This window comes from Coenobita brevimanus, chromosome 77 (genome assembly GCF_032717465.1).
Source record: "Coenobita brevimanus isolate Jiangsu-jjx chromosome 77, ASM3271746v2, whole genome shotgun sequence".
In the NCBI taxonomy this organism is placed as follows: domain Eukaryota; kingdom Metazoa; phylum Arthropoda; class Malacostraca; order Decapoda; family Coenobitidae; genus Coenobita; species Coenobita brevimanus.
This window is the reverse complement of record NC_137030.1, coordinates 8,317,450-8,335,938: the sequence shown is the minus strand read 5'-3', so window position 1 is coordinate 8,335,938 and position 18,489 is coordinate 8,317,450. Positions and strand designations below refer to the sequence as shown.

At 42.1% G+C, this 18,489-nt stretch overlaps 1 protein-coding gene across 1 annotated transcript in view; it reads right to left on the bottom strand.

Moving 5' to 3' along the window:
* The window catches only part of LOC145408441 (uncharacterized), a 295,795-nt gene that overhangs the window by 149,509 nt on the left and 127,797 nt on the right, over window positions 1–18,489 (bottom strand). The window contains exon 3 of the mRNA XM_080279170.1: window positions 4,885–5,061. Within this exon, the coding sequence (XP_080135296.1) occupies window positions 4,885–5,057 (173 nt within the window). The 5' untranslated portion in view covers window positions 5,058–5,061. The remainder of the gene's footprint in view (window positions 1–4,884; window positions 5,062–18,489) is intronic.

Here is an 18,489-nt window from a genome sequence, read left to right as displayed (position 1 = left end):
AATAATAACAACAGTAATAATAACAATAATAATAATAATAATAATAATAATAATAATGCAGGAGAGCTTCCATAACATGAAAATTTTGACGGATTATTTTTCGTACCAGCACTCAAAGACAAAGAGCCACTACGTGCAGGATTGTGGCATCTGGTTGTAGAAAGATAGATAGATTCATTTAACTACGACACCCAGATCCTGCGGAAATATCATTTATGTTCCTAAAGATTGCATAATTCATTAACGACACCCAAATTCTGTGAAAATAACATCTTACGAGCACGAGGGTAGGTTCGTTGACATCGGCAGTGGTATCCTAAAATTTCGGTCGATTCGGACCCGAAACTAACTCGTCCCCAAAATGTTCAGGTTTGTTCGGTTAGATTAAATTAAGTTTGGTTGGATTACGTTAGGTTAGGATGGGTAATTATTGCTGAGTCCCAATCAATGCTGAGTTCCAATCACTGCTGAGCCCAATCAATTAATGCTGTCCCAATCAATTACTGAGTCCCAATCTATGCTGAACCCCAACCAATTAACGCCGAGTCCCAATCAATTAACGCCGTCCCAATCAATTAATGCTGAACCCCGATCAACTACTCCTGAGTTCTTTTCTTTAAAGCTGACACCCAATCTTTAATGCCAAGTATACTATAAATCACTGCAAAGTCCTAATCTTCCCCAAAGGCCGTGACTTGCATTAGTCCCACAAAACAACCTGACAGACCAAACTCTCAGCAAACGATTTACGATGCCAACTCCACATCAATATACCCTTACATGATACCGATGCAACAATGCCGATATGTCAGGCAAATAAAAGGGAATAAAAGGAAATAAAACGCTAAGGGATGGATGTTACGAAACCTCCTGTGCCACTTAGAAAACGGGTGTGTATTGTTGTGTAATCCATTTTTAAACACCCGCCATCAGTGTCTGCCCAAGGGTAAATCATTTGACCTCGTTCATCAGCCTGAAAAACTGGGGACGGTTAGGAGGCTTACTATAACACGTCTTCCATACTGGTATTCAGAATTTGCTCCGTTACTATATTTTTCTGTGTTATTCATGCCATCTAAGTCGATATTAAAAAGCTCTATGAAACAAAAAACAAAAAAAAAACAAAAAAAAAGCAGTAATAGGTAGTTTGGGAAATAAATCGCTAAGGAAGAGGTGCTAGGGAGCCTCCTTACCCGACGAAAATATGGACCAGAGAAACTGTACAGTATATACACTGCGTAGCCTAACTGCACGTGCAATGGATTTAACCTTGTAATTACATATATCTGAAACATTTTTTTTTTACTGGACTAATAGGGATACTATTTAAGTATCACGATAAAAATTCTCTCTCTCTCTCTCTCTCTCTGGAAGAAAAGGGGAGAAACTGGGGAGAAGACAAAATTATGAAGACCAAATAAATACCACTACTATAGCCGCGGCGCGCGACTCTGAGGTTGTTATTATCGTGCCCTGGCAACCTACCATTCAAAAGTGCGTCTGAGTTGAGTATAATATGAGACGCATGTGATTCGTGTATAATATTATTCGTGTATAATATATTTGTACATAATAATATGATTTGTGTGTCATATGATACGAAATCGGACGCACTTTTGAATGGTAGGTTGCCAGGGTACGATAATGACAACCTCAGACTCGAGCGCCGCGACTATAGCAACTACAAGACCACAAGGGTGACTACCGTTCTCTTGTGCATTTCCGTTTACCCTACATCGCCTCTCAGTAACAATGTCATGGCTTCGAGTTGTAAAATAGTAGCGCAAAATATAGTGCTTTCTTCTATGGCGACCTCAGAATGGACACTGGATTCATTACTTTGATGTGGGGCAATTTGGTCTCAGATTTTGCAGCTGTAGTGTGTAATATGCTTGTCTAGTGCCTTTTTTGTTTTTTTTAAATTCTCTACACTTCTCTCACAATATAATTTAAATTCTGTTTCACTGGCAATGGCATCCCACACGGAGGCGGCCATTGTGAAGCCTTTTCGTCACGTTACTGGCCATTTTAAAGCAACCAGGCCAGAACAAGGAAGTAGCCAACCTTTCGTAAGGGCATCAGGCTACGACAGGAAACTGCCTTAGGCTGTCTACGATAACGAAAATCAACTGTAACAGACATCATCACTGAAATCGAATACATCACGATAACTACTGCGACAAACAGTTATATATATATATATATATATATATATATATATATATATATATATAAATATATATATATATATATATATATATATATATATATAAAAGAAAAATCGCTTTGTATGAAACCGTAAACTGACCTGGGTATACCCGTGGTAATCCACTGGTCAAGACTGTCAACACTGTAGCAACTGTGGGCGCAATATTAAAATTAAGAGCGCAGCAATATGGACAAGTTGCCAGTTTTATGCGATAACAATTTCTTAAGCATATGAGAATGACTGAACATGTCTAACCTTTCTGTATTATTACCGACTACGCTGTGATGTGGGATGCAGGCCGAACACACCTACTAATCATGCTACAGGTGTTCCACAATTGGCCCTCAAAACTTACGGGCTTGCCCACACCTTTGCACTCACATTTTTAATAATATAGCCCTTAAATTTCAACCATAAATAAAAGACTAACTTTCAGTGGCGCAGAATTATTGTGATTTCTCAGGAGGGGGGAGGGGGCACTTCAGAGATTAAAGGGTGCTTACTATAGAGTGAAGAGAGGGTCACGGCTAAGGGAAGTGAGTTGATACAGTCGCTTGTATTTAAAGTTTACCAAAGCACTCACAATATCAACTACTATGTACGATGAAAGAAATGTTGTATAATTCGTTACCTGTAGCTAAATCGGACACCACTACATCATCACTAGCGCTCATTTTAAAAACTGGCTTCGTCGGATTCAGTAACGTTTTCTGCTATATTTTCTGCAACTTCGGGTTTCCTTATGTTTTCAGACAACTTTTTCAGTTTAAAAACTTTAAGTACCTGAGGATAACTGCAAGTTTAAGTTTTCATTTTCTCAGGATTACTTGAATTGTCGGAAGGGAGGATTACATAAGATATCCCTGACCCAATCGTGGAGGGGGATTTATCCCCCATCCTCCAGGATCTATGCCCAAGGTAACTCTCCTAACGAACTCAGTTCCAACCAGTCTGTAAAGATTACGTCAATACGTCGACTTCTTTTAATACACTGCCACTGCATACTGTAATTAGTACTATCTAGCTATCTATCTATTGCCAGACGCCTCAATCCCGTTTGGGGTGGCCACAAACAAATCGCCTCCAAGTCGCCCTGTCCCCCGCCATTTCACTGCCCTGCTCCCAACTCACACCCCCCTCTCTCATATACCTCTCCACCCCATCCCTCCATCTCATCCTCGGCCTCCCCCTCCCTCTTCCCCCCTCCACCTCACTCACATACACTCTCTTCGTCAGTCTTTCACCCTCCATCCTCTCCACATGGCCAAACCACCTCAGTGTGTTCCTCATAACGCTTCCTATCACATCCACATCCACACCACAACGCTCCTTTATATCCTCATTCGTCAGCCTGTCTCTCCATGTGACTCCACAGGCTCCTCTTAAATAACTCATTTCCACTGCTCTCACTCTTGACTTGTGTCCTTCCAACAACGTCCAAGCTTCACTTCCATACGTTAGAGTTGGTATCACAATACTGTCATGTAGTAACTTTTTCACTTCCATGCTCACTTCCCTGTTTCTTATCACTGCTTTCAAGGAACCAGCAACCTTTCTTCCCTGCTGTACCCTTTCAAGCACTTCACCTCCATGCCTCCATGAATTCCCCATGAATTCCCCGTCCCTCATTCGGCTGAAAATCCTAAAAAGGTGAAGCATCCTGCAATAAAAAGCGCTCGAGAAATTTCATATATATATATATATATATATATATATATATATATATATATATATATATATTTCCCCTGCGCAGATATCAACTCATTTTTACGAATGTAATGGCGGGGGAATTACGGAGCTCTCAACTTTTATAAATATGCCACACGCTAACTTAAATCAGGCTAATTCGTACTGTTAAAAGTGCACCAACAAAGGAATTACTGACAGCTCAACATTATTACAAACGCACACGTTAACAGAAATCGTGCCAATTCGTACCAACCCCCCAGGAAATGCAGTGACGAGTCCGTACGAATGCTAAAGCCACGGCGTGGTTAAGGCAAAGATAGGATTTAGGCCAGAAAGCACTTACTGGTTGATCTGTGTGTGACCCCGCCTTTCCTGGACAAGTTTAGGAAGCCTTGGCAATGGTCGGGGCGTGGCGTTGGGTGTTGCCGAAGTAATGCATAAATTGTCACCTGGGTGTCTTGTCTGCTTTACATTTTATTATTAAATTTTAATGGTTTTTACCATTCCGAAAGTATTATTATTATTATTATTAAAAATGATAACAATCCTGGCTCTTAAAACTAGGGTAAATAGTGTATTATTTTCTCGTACCATTATCCACTCACTTGATGTAGTGCTGCCTACTTCTTCCTTAGCCTTTATCATTCTTTTTCTGTGTCTGCTCTCCTCTCTTCCTATATCTCTCATCTTTCCTGTTACTTACTGCTTTTCTTTCCTTTACAGGTGGCTTTACATTGAGTGACAAGCCTAATGGTTTCCTGTATCCAAGAAACCATTTACAACGCTGGGCGGTAACCATATAACCAACCCATACGTGCTCCCTACGTGTCAACAAGTGGGTTGGTGGAGGGTTAGTGCCCCTCCCCGTAAAACCAATAACACAAAGTCAAATGGCCACCCCTTAAGGGATTATGGCGTCTGGGAATGGACAGAATGATAGACAGACCATCATCTCTCTCTCTCTCTCATTTTCCAGCACCGCTCACCTCCTGTCAACGGACATGTTGACGTGATGTCCGGCCGGCAAAATGACTGTCAGGTTCATGTCCCCCTCTAATAAATCCGCCGGTGTGTCCTCAGTCACCTGACCCGAGGACAGGGCCGGGGTGGAGGCGTACTGGCGAAGCGGGGGCGGCGCCATATTGCAACTCTCAAGCATCAACCTGAAACAACAACAAAGCACACTCAGTACTATAAACACACACATTACAGCACAACAGAATGACATTATAACACGTAACAGCAACTAATCTCAATCTAAAATTAGGGAAAATTATTTGCGTTCAATGTTACACAGCAACTCTGAAGCATTTAGCCTGAAACACATATGGTACTCATAACGACACACCTAATCATAACTACAAAACACACAGAAAGCGCATATCGTTTGAAGATTTCCCCCATCCATAGTGGAGGCCGTGCCATACATTAGCCCGGTTCCATTTTATGATTTACAAACCATCCTGGCGTGCAGGGTTGTTGGTGGATGTTAACAACGGTCATAATCAGCCCTCCTTACACAATCTCAGAGAAGGATACATCCGCAGACGCCAACAAAATTTTGGACCAAACTCAAAATGGAATCAACTCTTCCCTGATCCAATGCCCAACTATCCACCAGATTTCTTTGGCATCCGATAATAATCTTTTTTATATATCTTGCCTACAGACAGACCGACAGAAAGAGTAAAAACATAGCCCCCTACAAATTCGTTGGAAGAGGCAATAAATTAACACATTTGGTAACTTAACAATACGATATATTTGGACAAAAATTACAACAAAGCATTAATATTAACTAACAATATTTGCCACAAATTTACTACATGAAGGTAATTATCGAGCATTGCACATGAAAATGGCAAAAATAATAGAATGGGATACCGTCATACCGCTGAGGCGAAACTTTCGTGCTGAAGAAGGAACGCGATTATAAAGCAGGACATACCAGGACAAAAGAAAAAGAACAGTGATTGGAATACTAAAGATAAAGCAACGATGTGAAATATGACATAAAATAAAAATGTATCGCAAAACAGAAATACGCGGCAAATTTCAATTTGAAAAAGTTTCCCGCTATGCAATTAAAGAAAACCCGTCTCACAAAAAACGGCATTCAGTGGGTAACTATAATGAAAGATGACGCCAAACCTCATTCATTCATTCAATGCTTCCAAATGCCCTCCCCCCCAAAAAAAAACAACAACAACCGCAGATAATCAAACCAGTAATTACTCTACAACCCTTTTATACAATTATCTCGGTAAATTTGCCACCCTTAAGCTTCAAAAAAAATCCTTCCGTAACTGTACGTAGACAATTATTAAATCAAGGTTATGTCGCGTAGAAGGTCATGTTATTGTTTTTGATTTTTTTTTCTCACCAGAGGTCGCTGTAATTGTGAGGGGTATTATTTTGTAATTAGGAAATCGAGAATCCTTGCGGGACGTAATTTGATGAATGAAATGCAGCTGAAGGTGGGAAGGAAACAGTGACAGAAATCTGAAGACGAGCGTTAATATTGGAAACAAAAATAAGATGCACGGTTTGCTATCCCTGAAACAACAACAACAACGATAACAATAATAATAATAATAATAATAATAATAATAATAATACGGATAGAAGAGACAGAAGGAAGGAAGGATGAGAAGGAAGGAAGGAAGAAGGCAGACAAATAAAGAATGGATGAAGAGCATAAAAATGAAGTATAAGATGTGGGTCGTCAGGAAAAATGAAGAAAAACAATTGAAGGAATTGGGGGAGGAATGGGTAGAAAAGAAAGAAAAGAGGGAAAAGGGAAGAAAATGGAAGCAGGGATAGAGGGGGCGAAGAAAGAAAGGATTGAAGACAGGAAGAAAGGAAAAGAAAATACTGTATATACGAATTCATAACAAAGGTCTACATAAAGAGTATTTAGGAGTAGTTTTACACGAAAAATCTAAGCAACGTGTAAGAGAAAATGAAGAAGAGTAATGAGAAAATGAGGGAGGAAGGAGGAAAGAGGGAAAGTGAGAAGGAAGTGAAGGAGTGTAGGAAGAGATGGGGAGAAGGGACGGAAAGGGAGAAAGGAAGTAATGAAAAATGGAGGGAAAAGAGGGGAAGGAAGGAAGGAAGGAACAAAGAAAGGAATGAGAAGAAAGGAGGGAAGGAAAGACGTAGAAAAGGGAAAGGATGGAGAGAAGGGAGAGATGGAGAGAAGGGAGAGATGGAGAAAAGGAAGGGAAGGAGGGATGGGAGTGTCTACAAGTATATTATTATACATGCACAAATCACACACTCCCTACATGTCAACGAGTGATTTGGTGGAGGGTTAATGCCCCTCCCCGTAACACAAATACCGGTAACTCAAAGTCAAATGGCCACCCCTTAAGGGATTATGGCGTCTGGCAATAGATAGATAGATAGACAGACAAATCACACACAATTTACGGTCCTAACGAGGAAGGCCAGACTGAATACAAACAATAGGAAGGAAGGAAGAAAAAGAAGGAACGAGGGTAGGAAGTAAGGCAGGAAGGAATGTGGAAAGACAAGTAGAGAGAATGAAAGAGAGGAAAGGAGGAAAAGAAGAAATGGAAGAAGGGGGGGGGGAGAGAGAGAGAGAGAGAGAGAGAGGAGAGGGAGAGAGAGAGAGAGAGAGAGAGAGAGAGAGAGAGAGAGAGAGAGAGAGAGAGAGAGAGAGAGAGAGAGAGAGAGAGAGAGAGAGAGAGGGGGGGGATCGAAGAAACGTATAAAGGAGGAGGAAAAAGAGAAGAAAAGGAAAGATGGATGGGAGAGGAAAGAACAGAGGTGGGAAGGGCGATAGGAAGGGGGAAAGATGAGACAGGAGAAGTTCAGGAATTAAGACAGAAAAAAAAAAAAAAACTTGTGGAAGAATGAAGGAGGAAATGAGTACGAAAGATACCGGTAATGAGGGAAAGACACAACACAGGGGCAATGAAAGCAAGGAGGAAAGAAGTGAAGGAATGGAAGCGGTAGAAGGAAATGAAAGCATGAAGGGAAGGAGGGAGGGAAGGGAAGGAGGGAGGGGAAAGAGGGAGGGAAGGGAGGGAAAGAGGGAAGGAGGGGAGGGAAAGAAGGAGGAAGGGGAAGGAAAGAAGGAGGGAGGGGAAGGAAAGAAGGAGGGAGGGGAGGTAAAGAAGGAAGGAGGGGAAGGAAGGGAAAGAAGGAAGGAAGGGAAGGAAGGAAGGAAGGAAGGGAAAGAAGGGAAAGAAGGAAGGAAGGAAGGGAAGGAAGGAAGGAAGGAAGGAAGGGAAGGAAGGGAAAGAAGGAAGGGAAGGAAGGAAGGGAAGGAAGGGAAAGAAGGAAGGAAGGGAAGGAAGGGAAAGAAGGAAGGAAGGGAAGGAAGGGAAAGAAGGAAGGAAGGGAAGGAAGGGAAAGAAGGAAGGAAGGGAAGGAAGGGAAAGAAGGAAGGAGGGGAAGGAAGGGAAAGAAGGAAGGAAGGGAAGGAAGGGAAAGAAGGAAGGAAGGGAAGGAAGGAAAGAAGGAAGGAGGGGAAGGAAGGGAAAGAAGGAAGGAAGGGAAGGAAGGGAAAGAAGGAAGGAAGGGAAGGAAGGGAAAGAAGGAAGGAAGGGAAGGAAGGGAAAGAAGGAAGGAGGGGAAGGAAGGGAAAGAAGGAAGGAGGGGAAGGAAGGGAAAGAAGGAAGGAGGGGAGGTTGACGACAAAATGACAACCTTCCTCAGTTCTGGCTTCACACTCACGATCACATACACACGCACATACCCACACTCGGTATGCACACACATACACTCAATATGTATACACATACTCAATATGCACAAACACATACACTTAATATGTACACACACACACACACACACACACACACACACACACACACACACACACACACACACACACACACACACAAACATACGTCAACACAACCATACACACATACGTAAAGACACATACATACATACATAAGCAAAATTACACCCTATTCACAGATACACACAAATTCACAAAAACCTACACATTCACACATATATACACACCCAATTAGCTCTTTTGTAAGCGCTTCATTGCCTCTAATTGTCACAAACTCACACACTCTCACTCTACACACACAATCATGCGATGGTGGTGGAGGTGGCAGTGGCAGTAGTAGTTGTTGTGGTAGTAATGGTGATGGTTGTGATTGTTGTTGTTGTGGTAATGGTGATGGTTGTGACTGCTGTTGTGGTAATGGTGATGGTTGTGATTGTTGTTAAGGTAGTGATGGTGATGGTTGTGACTTGTTGTTGTGGTAGTAATGGTGATGGTTGTGATTGTTGTTAAGGTAGTGATGGTGATGGTTGTGACTTGTTGTGATAGTAATGGTGATGGCTGTGATTGTTGTGGTGGTAGTAATGGTGATGGTTGTGATTGTTGTTGTGGTAGTAAAGACGATGGTTGTGATTTTTGCTATGGAATGGAAGTGGTTGCAGTAGCTGTTAGTGGTAGGAATGGTTGTAGCCTGCTAGTGTTATGATGGTGGTTGTTGTACTTATACCTGTGGTTGTAGTGGTAGTTATGGTGGTGGCAGTCTTGAAAGAAATCGTCATCATCATCATCATCATCTGACCTCGTTTCCCACATGAAGAAGAAGCAGGGTAGTAAAGTTGGTAACAGTGGTGCTTGCAGTACTAATAAAGGTGCCAGTACTCATGGTGTGGGCAGTACTAAATACATAACTCATTTATTACATTAACAAATCCACTAACAGCCTAATCCCTACCCTCTATCACCATTGTTCACACCAACCATTACCCCAACTACTCGTAACTCAGGAACACTCTCATTAACCCCCAACACATTCTCTCACACTAGTACCACGTCAATCACCCCCAAACCCCTTCAGTACGGTGATGCAGTAGTGTCATGTATTCTTCCTGATGACTGTCTAGTTTAGGATTTTTTTCTTTTTAAGGTCGACTATTTAAGTACCGGTATAGCCTTAACCAACCTCTTCAGTACAAAGTCTTATCGGAATTTAATATCATCTGTAGTTAGCAAAAATAGACTAAACAAGAAGCCTCAGTGCGAATACCTACTCAAAACAACAACATCAACCCTCCTTCCATTATTTTCGTGACTGACTTGACCTTGAACTATGAACTCTTTTTCCCAAAATTTAATCACTTGCTCCTCTAACCGATCTCAAATGTTTTTACAAATTTAGTACAATTCCTTCCAACAGTTTTCCATAATAACAGAGACACGCGCAGACGGACAGATGGATGAAAGACACAAACCAAACCAAAAACAACCTTCCTGAATAGTGCAATAAAGCAAAATAGTAGGAAAGGGTTAATGATTACTACCCAGCGCGACATACGGTTATCCTAAACATGACACATTTTTCTACGCGGGGCCACCTTACTAACACTAAGCTTTTTACTTAACACAGGAGAAAGTCAAAGTAGTAAAGGCATTAAGGAAGGCTGTGTGTAAACCCTCCAGTAAGAAATAAAATAATAAAAATAAAACTGTCCAGGTGGCAGGAAGACAATATAAATAACGTTACCGGATTCTTGAAAATAAAGGGCGTCCGTAACAAGTCTTTATATTATTGGTTATGCATTTTTACTGACGCGTTTGGTGGGAGGGAGAGAGAGAGAGAGAGAGAGAGAGAGAGAGAGAAACAATGAGTTCATATCCCCTCTCACACATATACCTTATTTACCTTCCCACCCACCCAAACACCCACACCCACCCACCCACTCAAATTCCAATCACGCTATGTCAACCACCACCCACCTACACCTGACTAATCATTACACACACACACACACACACACACACACACGAATGGAGCAATAAATGGCAAATGGAATTCAACGTGGACAAGTGTCATGTAATTAAGTTTGGTAAAAGTGAAAAAAAAGACCAGACTGAGATTATAAGTTAGGAAGTTCAACTCTACATGTATCAGAAAGGGAGAAGGACCTAGAAGTGTGTACCAATAACAAAGTATTTCCTGCTGACCACATCATTGAGAAGGTACGCAACATGTATGCACTGCTTGCTAATATGAGAATAGCATTCACATATATAAAGGAAGACATGCTGAGAAAGATAATATCATTCATCAGGCCAACCCTGGAGTATGCATCAGTAGTCTGGAACCCTCATCTAAAAAAATACATAGATAAGATTGAAAAAGTACAAAGGGAAGCTACAAGATGGGTACCAAGGGTTAAGGGATGTAAGCTACGAAGAAAGAACAACTGAATCTACCAACACTACAGGAGAGAAGGAAAAGAGGAGACGTGATTATGCAATATAAATTCATCTTAGGGGATGAGAAAATAGACATAAATGAATATATAACCTATGGGCAGACATCAGCAAGAGGACACTGCAAAAAAAAACTACATACTAAAGAATGGCAAAAAAGACGTAAGGAAATTCAGTTTCCCAAATAGGGCAATTGATCAGTGGAATGCACTACCGAATGAAATAGCGTGTGACAAAACTATTCATAAATTTAAAGATATATATGATACAAATGGTTTAATACACGGGTCAGTACAGGCTTGACTCATTCCTATTTCCTTCACCCCTGCCACAATCCCCATTTATAGCCAGTGAGCACCCATACGTTTCAACACATATTCCAGCCCATCCACCCATAGAATCACATATCCACTCCTTCCCCAAGCACCTATCCACCTTGCCTTCATCCATCCCACATCTCAAACATCCACATCATCACCCACACGTTCCCTTATATTATCAATCTCTTCCACCCATCAAAACCCTAAAATCCAGTGCATCCACATCCACCTACCCACCTTGCTTTCATCTACATTCACCTACACAATCGTCCACATAATCCACCCCTCCATCAAAACCCTAACTCCACCTCATCCACAATTCCACAAGCCCCTACCCTACCCCCATCCACAGTAAAACATTTTTCCACATTTATATACTCCACTACTCACCCACCTGTCCAGATCCACATGCCAGTCTTCCACATACAATTTTTTTTCTATATATCCGATTCTCAGTATCGTAATTTCGAAATCCGTTCCCTGAGGTGATGCTGTTCTGCCAGGCACCTTGAATAGAGGGTACCATTGTGTTTTGCATGTCAGGAGATGAGGCTCCAGGGCACCCTCCAGCTCCTACGCAGTCTCTCTCTCTCTCTCTCTCTCTCTCACACAAACAGAGGGTCATATGTCTATCTGGGTTCGGAAATATCGTAACACCTCATCCTTGGCTATTTACTCACCACAGCGTTGATGCAAAATATGCTGGTATTAAAGGGATATAAACAGCATGCAAGAGGATGTTAAGGCGCAATATGGAAAATAAATCGCTATGGAAGAGGATCTAAGAAATTTCATGTCACTTAGAATTTGGCCACACCCTCTGCCACCCTTTCCCTTTCTCCTCGCTCTTTCCCACATCCCTTCCCTTTCCCCTGTCTCCTTCCCACACTCCCAGACAGACCTGATCACCTCTCCACACCCTCCTCTTGCCCCTACCCACACCCCACACCCTCCTCTTGCCCCTACCCACACCCCACACCCTCCTCTTGCCCCTACCCACACCCCACACCCTATCACCCCGTTTCTCTCTTTTCTCACATCTCTAGTGACCCTGTCCCTTTCTCTGCCTCCCTTCCACAATTCCAGCTAGACCTGATCACCCCTTTCCCTTCTGCTCCCTCCACACTCTTCTCACCCCTCCACACCCTCCTCCTGTCCCTTCTCACCCCTCCACACCCTTCTCCTTCCCCTTCTCACCCCTCCACACCCTCCTCCTGTCCCTGCGCACACCGCCACACCCCGGGACCTGATCACCCCACACCCTCAGCCCAGCAGGTGGCGGATGTGTGGGAATTGGCAGAATGAACATCCATCTTTGCCCTCGACACTTAAGTGGATACCAGTCATACCCACTTGACCCCTCCGCTATACCACCACGCCACACATCCACCTACATCACCATACACACACTTCATACACCACCTAATCATACCACCATCCACATACATACTCAGACCATCCATACACCACTCAGTCATTCCACCTTCCACACACTGTCATGCCCTCCATACACCATCGTCATACCACCATCCACACACATACTCATACCGTCCATACACCACATCTTCATACCACCTTCCAGAAACACACTCCATCCCTCCACACACCACTCAGTCACATCACCATCTCCACTCACTCACTTCCACAGTACTATCAGAACAAGTACATCCTACCGTCACCACACCAAATACACCATCACACACACACCTTACACATACCAATAAATCACACCACCATCAACACACACGCACTTTTACAATGTTACCAGACCATTAAATATATCCCTATGTACTACCATCACACCACGATCATCATCACCATCCATACACCCATACACTCATCCATACACCCATACACTCATCCACACCCACACCCACACCCACACCCACACACCAATCTGATTAACAAATAGGTCTATATCCTCATACAGCATCGCCAACACATATACCATCATCACACCATCTGTCCACACCATCTGTCCATACCATCTACACCAGCCACACCGCTTTCAAAACACCCCCCATACCACACATCCAGTTCTTTATACCATCAACTATTCTCACGCATAAAACACCATCAAAATATCAAATACACCATAACACCACACGTTCATACCACTTACTTTCACCACCCACACACTTCACACCACCCATACACCACCCTGCCACACTCAACCACACAAATACAATACACAGAACACCAAAATTAATTCTACTATGACATTATAGAAACAGATCACGACTACAATATCTATCTATACCACCTACACCAGCCACACCGCTATTCAGACACTCATATTACACCCACACCAATAACACCACCCAGCCACACCATCCACACCACCATCCAGACACTCATATTACACCCACACCAATAACACCACCCAGCCACACCATCCACACCACCATCCAGACACTCATATTACACCCATACCAATACCACTACCCAGCCACACCATCCACACCACCATCCAGACACTCATATTACACCCACACCAATAACACCACCCAGCCACACCATCCACACCACCATCCAGACACTCATATTACACCCACACCAATAACACCACCCAGCCACACCATCCACACCACCATCCAGACACTCATATTACACCCACACAAATAACACCACACAACCACACTACCATCCAGACACACATTCTCACATCATGCACACTCACAGAACACCAACAAAAAATCATACAAATTCAAACAATACTAGTCACACCTTTGCACGTCACCATCCACACTCACACTCCACACCACACCACACTACACCACACACCACACCACCCCACCCCATCCCACACACACACACACACACCACACATCACACCTCACCACACACATCCTCACTATCAATCCCTGTCTGTACTTTTACCTGCTCTACAACTGCAATCTCTTCATCTTGAAAGCTGAGATATAACAAAAGATTAACACAAGAAAAAAAAGAGAAAGAAAAGAAAGAAAGAAAGATGCAAGTCACGTAGAAATGCTTTGGAAAGGTTGTAGAACTGTAGTATTTTTTTTTTTTACGGCCGTTAAATTATGCGAAATAAGATACAAAAGGTTGAAATCTACGCCAACTTAAGGTGAAGAGCGTAAATGACCAAATATCTACACAATACACAAAAAATATACAGAGTGGACCACATATAACCCTCCACTTTCACTCCGCCGGCCGATTTCTCGTATTTTGTGGGCTGTTCAGTGTTTTCAGTATCCACCTTGCCTCAGATATTCACTTCCTACTCCCACTGTCACACCCAAGCCCACACCAGCCGACTGAGCCATCACTGTAACACATAAGGCCACGTGAATTTCTAGAGGATCGCTATTTACGGGTAACTTGTATATCCCCCCCAAAAAAAAACACACACACACACACACACACACACACACACACAGACATCAGGAAGGGCGGGTCACAGAAGCGAATGAACAAGTCACGGAGCTGTAAAATCAAGACACACAAACATTCACTACAAACTTCCAACATTCTTATCAGCTATGCCAATCAAGTTTGCAAAACTGATACACAAATACCTTCAGGTTATATCCATACACATTCACCCTATACCCAGACAAAATATAAACGCAAAATTTTAAACAATGCCGTAACGAAACTCATTTTTAAAGAAACAGTCAAGCAACAAAAGAATATTAATCCCAGTTATATCCATGCACATCTAAATAATCCATAATAACAAAGTAAAGTAACCCTGAATCATACCTAAACCAATACGCAGGTTGCACGTATGTAAAGCCGAAATGGATAAACAAAGCCGAAGTAACCAAACCGAGTTATCATTGGCCGGAACCTCCCAGACTTTATTTACATCCGGGGGCTGCCAGATGTTGCCAGACACGTGGTCACCATTATACGCCTGTCACTCTTCCTTGACTCCCTTCCTCCTTCCCTCCCTTGATTTATTATGTCTTAACTTTTTGCCTTTCTTTCTTTCATGCCTCCCTGCCTCCTTTATTCTCCTATGTTATTCTTATTTGCAATTTCTCCTTTTCTTTCTTCCCTTCCTCTTTACTCCTTGCCTTCATCTTTTTCTTTCCTTCTTCCATTCCCCCATACCTCCTTATTCCCCTACGTTATTTCTGTCATTTCACCTTTCTTCCCTCCCTTCTCTTTGCTCCTTACCTTCATGTCTTTCTCTTTCATGCCTCCCTTCCTTCTTTATTCTCCTACAATACTTCTATATATAATTTAGTTTTTTCTTTTTCCCCTCTTTTTCTTCATTGTTTTCACATTTTCTTTTACTTTCTTTCATGCCTTCCTACCTTCTTTATTTTCCTACATTATATTTATTCGTTTCTCCTTTTCTTCCTTCTTCTCTTCGTTTTCTTCACTCCTTGCCTCTTTCTCCCCTACATTTCATCCTCCTCCATTCCTTCCCTTCCTTCACCGTTTTCTCTCTTCTTTTTCTCGCCTCTTTTCTTTTTATTCATTTTCTCTTCTCTGCCTATCATACAGCTTTCTTGCATCCTGACCGCTTCCCTCTCTAACTTATTCTCTCTCTCTCTCTCTCTCTCCCTCTCTCTCTCTCTCTCCTTCCTTTTCCCATTAACCCCTGAGCCCGAGGACAGTCCATCTCGCTCCCACCAGACGATTTTATCCACCACTGAACCCGCCAGTTGTAACAAATTTAGTTTCTTTGCTCCAGTAACTCACTTCTTGCTTCATTCTTGCTATATCCACATGATCTTACCCTGAAACAATATTCAAGCTAAGTGAGTTAGATATTGCCTATTCCAATTTAGTCACAGCAAGACATCTCCTCCTCAGCTAAATTAAATCGTCTGGTTGTATAAGATTACAGCTAAAACTTGCCCTGGGATCTTCACAAACCTAAAATACAATCGTCCAGCCTCAGCCAGTATAAAAAGACGAGAAAAGCAGGAAATATTTAGTCCTCCAATAGAAACTCACGTGGTAGTATACTGTGTGTTGTGGGCTCAGTCGACTGATGTGGGCGTGGGTGTGGCAGTGGGAGTAGAAAATGAATAAATGATGCAGGGTGGATACTGGTAACGCTAAGCCGTCCCCACAACACCAAAGAAATCGCCCAAGGGAGTGGAAGTGGAGGGTTATATATGGGCCAATCTGTAAATTATTCAAGTCATCCCCACACAATTATACTCTGGAGTCTATCACACTGGATGAGTTGATACACCTTCCACTACCCTCCCCCAAAGGGTTTGATATACCTTCCACTAACCCCTCCCCCTCCCTTCTGGTACTGGAGAGGGACGCTTTCACGTGGTGGCACCAATACAGCAGTACATTTCCACTACCCGGTTACATAGACGTCCCTCCGGTCCCCCTCTATCCCCCATGAGGTGGATAGCGAACTGCAGAAGGTCAGCTTCAGCCTGCAGGTACACTGGGTTCACGTTTCAGATGAGTTGGACTGAACAACAAAAACAACAGTAACAACAACAACAACAACTGCTACTACTACTACTACTACTACAACTACTACTACTACAACTACTACTACTACTACAACTACTACTACTACAACTACTACTACTACTACTACTAATAATAATAATAATAGTAATAATAATAATAATAATAGTAATAATAATAATAATAATAATAATAATAATAATAACGTCCTTGGGCTGAAGGGTTTCGATTGTGTCCTTGTCATTCGTTTTTTTTTTTTTCTTCACTTTTCCAATCACCTTTCCTTCACACTTCCTCCCTCTATTGTAACACTAAATTTATTTTTCAGCTCCACCCACATCACTTATTACAGCAGGAATATGATGACTGATGAAGATGACGATGACGATGACGACGGCAACAACGGTAGTAGTAGTAGTAGTAGAATAGCAGTAGTAGCAGTAGTAGTAGTAGTAGTAGTAGCTGTAATAATAATAATAATAATAATAATAATAATAATAATAATAATAATAATAATGGTGATGGTGACGACGACGACGATAATAATAATAATAAAAATAATAATAATAATGACCACGACCTTGAGAGTGAAGCAAATGATAAGATACCAGTACATGATTATTCCAACGCTAAAATAAATAAATATATGACATGGAAATAAATGAATATATAAGTAATTGCAATAAATCAACGGATAAATAAATACATGGATAAATGGATAAATAAAACTTAAAAAGAAAACGTACCCAATTCCATGAGTCAAAGGTACAGGTGAGCTGGGCATAATTACACATTGACCTGAATGACGTCACGCCATTATTAGGTCATTTGATAGACCCTGTGCACCTTAACTTGACCTAATATTGCCATCCCTCCACACTGAGCTGCAGTAATAGGAGTAAAAGCTGATAGTCACGAAGAAGTGTGATGGAAAGGTTATACAGCCGTAGCATTATCTTGTTTTGTCAGTCAAGTGATATAAGTTCCATCCATCTATCCATCCATCCATCTATCCAGTCATCCATCTATCCAGTCATCCATCTAGTCTTCCATCTATCCATCCATTTACCCATCCATCAACCCATCCATTCATCCATCTATCAATTCATCCATCCATCTACCCATCCATCCATCTATCTAGATATCCATCTATCCATTAATTCATCCATCCATCCACCCAGTCATCCATCCATCTACCCAGTCATCCATCCATCTACCCAGTCATCCATCCATCTATCCATCTATTCATTCATTCATCCATCCATCCATCTACCCATCCACCCAACTATCTATTCATCCATCTCTCTATCTATCCATCCATCAACCCATCCATCCATCTACTCAGTCATTTTCGCCTCACCAGGTGCGTAGGGTTCCGGGAAAAGCAACTCAGTCCCGAAATTTACGCCAAGGATGACCACGCTCCCGACCCCCTGAGTGGCATTACGTGAGCACTGTACTCCAACCCTTCCTCAGAGACACATCCACGCGACCCCCATCAGTGGCGGAGGAAGAGTGACATGATGGGGGGAAAATAAAGGGAAAAAAATAAAGGCAAGAGTCCCAAATAAAGAGGTCAGTGACTGGGGATAAGAGTGTGGTTAGACAATCGAAGGCAAGTA